At 40.8% G+C, this 5,261-nt stretch overlaps 1 protein-coding gene across 1 annotated transcript in view; it reads right to left on the reverse strand.

Annotated features, from left to right (window-relative positions):
- Positions 1-2,924, reverse strand: part of RNF138 (ring finger protein 138, E3 ubiquitin protein ligase) — a 9,876-nt gene extending 6,952 nt beyond the window's left edge. Inside the window, exons 1-2 of the mRNA XM_014541258.1 lie at positions 2,805-2,924; positions 349-405 (exon numbers count right to left, since the gene is read on the reverse strand). Of these exons, the coding sequence (XP_014396744.1) occupies positions 349-405; positions 2,805-2,905 (158 nt within the window). The 5' untranslated portion in view covers positions 2,906-2,924. The remainder of the gene's footprint in view (positions 1-348; positions 406-2,804) is intronic.
- Between the last annotated feature and the right edge of the window lie 2,337 nt (positions 2,925-5,261).

The following is a 5,261-nucleotide window of genomic DNA, read 5'->3' on the forward strand; positions in this document are numbered from 1 at the left end:
AAACATGATAGACCAAAAAAAAAAAAAAAAGAAAGAAAAGCATCCTTTCATGAAAAAAAAGCACAACATTTTGAGGATCGTGCTTCGCTGGTTGCAATGCCTCTGAGTTTCAGCAAGGGACGGTTCAATACTGACAACCTACCTACACTATGCATGGAAGAGACATCATCACAGTGGAGGAGGAGAGCTAGACTCTTCTAATGTAATGTGATCCATAAAATCAGCAACTGCATCATTTATTCTAAACTACTAAGTTCTAGCATAATATCTGGTGATTTAACTGAATAAAAATTTTTTAATTTAAAAAAGCTATTATTTAATAAAGTAGCAGGATTTTCAAAAGCTTACCTTGTATTCTCTTGATACGTTTCTATGTTATCAGATGTAGATGTTTCACTCCTATTACTTAAGAAGCAAAGGGGGTAAAGTTAATACCTCAAGCAATAAAACACATTACAGATTCATTAACTTGAACTGCTAATGAAGAAGGCTAGTCCATATTTGTTTTAAAAGCCTGAACTTCAAATAGTTCTGAACAACAAAAAGGAGGGCATTAATTATTTTTCAAATAAATTCTGATAAGACAGTTTATTGTGCCTTTATGTCCTTCAAAATTAATTTATGCAGCTACCAAAGTATAGAGAATATAGAATTTGGCATAATTACCTTAAATCTACAGCATGATAACATTTCCCCAGGTCCTTTAGACTTTAAAATTATGACTACCTCCACCTCTATCCAGGCTAGTATTTGAATGCTGGGATAGACTCAAAAATTCATAAATGTTCTGATTTGTATCTAGGATATGGTTTAAGGTTGTAGCCTCCAAAGTAGAGTAGGTTTAAGAAAATATCTCAATGCTCATTTTCCAAAACGAACCTAGGCTCTCCAACATTTAATACATAGAATTACTTGACATCCTCATTCAGACCCCATGCTTGAGACATGTGTCATATGCAGTATTAGAGAAACCCAGAGGGAAGCGTGGGCATTCCATACAGGGACATTACAGAATTCATCAATGAGGTCAATTTTATAAAAACAAGGCCTTTCAATAGGAGAAATGTTGAAATAGAAATGAGTTAGCTAGTGAACAAAAAACTGTACCACACAGGTTTAAGAGTTGTTCAACTTAAAAACCGGCTATTCATTTTTCTTTTACAAGAAGGCAAGCAGCACAGCCAGTCCTCTCTACCCAAGAATTTTGCATCCACAGATTCAATCAACCATGGATTAAAAATATTCAGGGGGGAAAAATCTCAGGAAGTTCCAAAAAGCAAAACTTGAATTTCCCACACACCGATCGGCTGCCTCCTACAGCCCCTTACCAGGGATTGAGCCCTTAACTCAGGGCATGTGCCCGACTGGGAATCAAACGGTGACCTCCTAATTCATGGGACACTCACCGGCCGGACTACCGTAACAGTTTTAACTGAGGAGTAGGGGAAAAGCCTGACTGCAGTAGAGCAATTAAATGCAAAAAAATTAGCAACATGTGAAATGAATTGCTACTAAAAATAAAATCTGAAGCGACTCTGCTTGGCATACTGTCCCCTGGGGCCTTTCTATAATAGTGCCTCTATTGCCTTTCTTTACACAATGTGTGTGTGCTTGCTATTGAGTTTTTAAAAATTAAACACTTCACTGTTACAGATACACACAGGGGTGGTAATACTAGAAAGAAAAGGGAGTGACCCAAAAAAGAGGACAGTGGTCACCTCTGGGCATATGGGACTCAGATGGTCATGGGTTCAAAAGGAGACTGTAAGGTGCTAAAAATGTTTAATTTCTTTTGACCTGGGTTTGTGGATAACTAGGTATTTATCACTATTTTTTAAAACACACAGGCATTTTGGCCATTCTTCTATATGAAATACATTTCCTAAAATGTCTAATGTACAGAAATATGAGACAATATGATACAAATCAAGCCAAACGCTAGTTTTTTAAAAATTGAGACAAAATAGAAATAAGAATTTACTTGTACCAGGTCTCACTTTACATGACATTTAATTGTCAGAGTAGAAATCTCAAACAACTCTATTTATTAGGTAGCATACAAGAAGATTCCAGTTTGTACACTACTGAAAGGAATTTTTTTCTAGTTTTTAAATTTCAGTTGCAAAAGAAAATAGCCTTCAACTCTCAGGTCTATTTTTTATCCAAAAAAGTGTCAATTTTCCTAAAATGATTTTTAAATAGCATAAGCTTAAGTATATCATGTCTAATGCATAGAAATCTGAGACAATAAGATACAAATCAAGCCAAACCTTAGTTTTTAAAAAATTGAGACTATGAACATAAACTGATAAACAAAAATAGAATCAGAGACATAGAAACATTGAACAGACTGTCCAACCTATGAGAAGGAAGGGGGTGAGGGGGTTAGAGAGCAACCAACGGACTTATATGCATGTATATGAGCATAACCAATGGACACAGACAGTAGGAGGGTGAGGGCATGTGCTGGGGGGTGGGAGCGGCTGGAGAGAGGTCAATGAGGGAAAAAGGAGACTCATGTAATACTTTAAACGATAAAGAATTTAAGTTAAAAATAATAAAAATAAAATAAAATAAAAATTGAGACTAAAATAGAACTAAGAACTTACTAGTACCAGATCTCACCAGATCAGCTGATCTACCAGATGTAATCTTTCATGTATCAAACTTCTGAATACACAAATGATATAGTTCTCATATCATTTTACTTTAAACATAGACACACAAACAAAACAAACCTTATCATATAGTTCCCAAAACAATTTCAATAAAAAATTCTCTTTTTAAGAATAAATATTGCTTACCTGTTCCCTACTGAATCTTGAGAGATCTGAAAGTTTGGAATGATAGCAGAAACACCATATTCATCTTGATACTTCTTACAAGATTTGTAATGATGTCTCATGCGATAGAATTTAATCTGTAAATTATTAAAATTTAATGTGACTTTTATTTAAAATAGAACTCACCAAGATTTGAGATATTGTCAAAAGAGAAAAAAAGATAAAACTAGGTAACTAAATACCCCATTTAAACAAGAGGTTCTGTTTAAGTAAATGGTTTAATTCTCAATTGTTTCTGTCCATTAGGTGCGAAACAATGGAGAAGAGACCATCAGTCTGTAAACTCACTGCAAAAAATATCTATCTAATAATAGGGTAATATGCAAATTGGTCAGGACGCCGTCACAGTAACGACCGATCAGCAGGCTGCGTGCACAGGAGGTGCGGGTGGGCGGGGACTTGCAGCATCGGGGACAGGGGTGGGGACGTGCAGTGTTGGGGATGCGATGACGGCTGCTGCTTGCCCAGGGCCAGCCCCAGGCTCAGGCAAGCAGCCAATGGTCGCTGCCACTGCAAGGGCCCAAGGCTCAGGCAATGATGGCTGGGCGAGGCTCAGGCAAGCCGCAGTGGCTGCGAAGACCTGAGGCTCAGGCAGCCTCACAGCTGGCAGTGGCAGCAGCAGAGGCGTGATGGGAGCATCGCCTTCCCGATCGCCTCCTGCAGAGGGAGGCCAGAGGCAGCAGATAGAGAGGGAGTGATGGGAGCGGTGCCTTTCCCTGATCAGCCAGTCGCCTCTGGCAGAGTCAGGACATCCCCTGAGGGCTCCCGGACTGTGAGAAGGGGCAGGCCGAGTTGAGGGACCACCCCCTCCCCGCCAGTGTACAAATTTCACGCACCGGGCCTCTAGTTAAGAAATAACTTTACACTTAAAACAATACTACTAATAAAAGATAAATGAAAGTACTACGAGGTTGGCTCAGGGTATTGGGCATTGCTTTATTCTTTAACTACTGCAACTCAGCAGAGTTAGAAAGCACTTTAAAAAAATTACGTTTCTCAGTTAACACTTTTTTCAGTTTCTCAGTGAGGAATAAAGCCAAAAATCTCTCAGGTGTATTTTCCAGCTTTACTTCATTGCCCTGTCAATTAAGACCTTCCTCAAAGAGATGGAAACACAGACTGACTTGTGTGAATGCATGAAATAGCAACTGGTTTTACTCACTGACCATATTAGCTATTTGAAAAAGTGGCTGCAATAAATTCATAGGATATGGCTTCACCATTTCACTCCCTCTCCCAATGATAGAACAATAAAATCCCAATTGGAGAATTAATGCCAGTTATTTGTCAATACCTGACTTTCCCACTTGTTCCAAAAAACTTAGGCAAAGTCTTATGCCAGATATTTTGTGATTTCTTATATAAAACACATAAATACACAAGTAAAGTGGCTGCTAATGATTTCTTAACTACATAAATCCATCAGGCCATTTCTATGTGCAAAATTGCAATAATGCCCTAGCTGGTTTGGCTCAGTGGATAGAGCATCGGCCTGCGGACTAAAGGGTCCCGGGTTCGATTCCAGTCAAGGGCATGTGCCCAGGTTGCAGGCTTGATCCCCAGTGGGGGGTGCACAGGAGGAAGCCGATCATTGATTCTTTCTCTTCATTGATGTTTCTATCTCTCTCTCTCCCTCTCCCATCAGAAAAACTATTTAATGGTTGAATTTGTACCAGAATGGGGTTTAAAGGACTTAAATGCCAATTTGCTAATTTAGCTCATTTAGTAAATAATAAATGAGTAATTACTTTGAGAAAAGGAAACCATGATAAAAATTATGGCAAAGTCAGAGATTATATCTTTCAGTCTCTGTTCTCTATAAGTTTATAATCTACTAGAGGCCCAGTGCATGAATTCGTGCACCAGTGGGGTCCCTCAGCCGGCCTGCGAGATCAGGCCGAAACCAGCTCTTCAACATCCCCCGAGGGGTCCCAGATTGCGAGAGGGCGCAGGCCAGGCCGAGGGACCCCACCGGTGCACGATCAGGGCCAAAGAGGGACGCAGGAGTTTCGCCAGCCAGGCAGGGACCACAGGAGGGCTCCAGGGTGTGTCCAGCCTGTCTCGCTCAGTCCCACTTGGCCAGACCCCAGCAGCAAGCTAACCTACTGGTCAGAGTGTCTGCCCCGTGGTAGTCAGTGCACATCATAGCGACTGGTCGACCGGTCAACTGTCTGCCCCCTGGTGGTAAGTGCACTCATAACAACTGGTTGACCGGTCAATTGTCTGTCCCCTGGTGGTTAGTGCACATCATAGTGACCGGTTGAGTGGCCTTAGCATATCATTAGCATATAATGCTTTGACTAGTAGCCCTGCACACAAATCCATGCGCCAGTAGCTCATTGCCACCCTCCAGTAGCTCTCCGCCCGCTGCCCCGCCCTCTTATAGCTTTCCCCGCCCCCTCTCCCTGCCCCCCCTCA

Source organism: Myotis brandtii, unplaced genomic scaffold (genome assembly GCF_000412655.1).
Source record: "Myotis brandtii unplaced genomic scaffold, ASM41265v1 scaffold107, whole genome shotgun sequence".
NCBI lineage: Eukaryota > Metazoa > Chordata > Mammalia > Chiroptera > Vespertilionidae > Myotis > Myotis brandtii.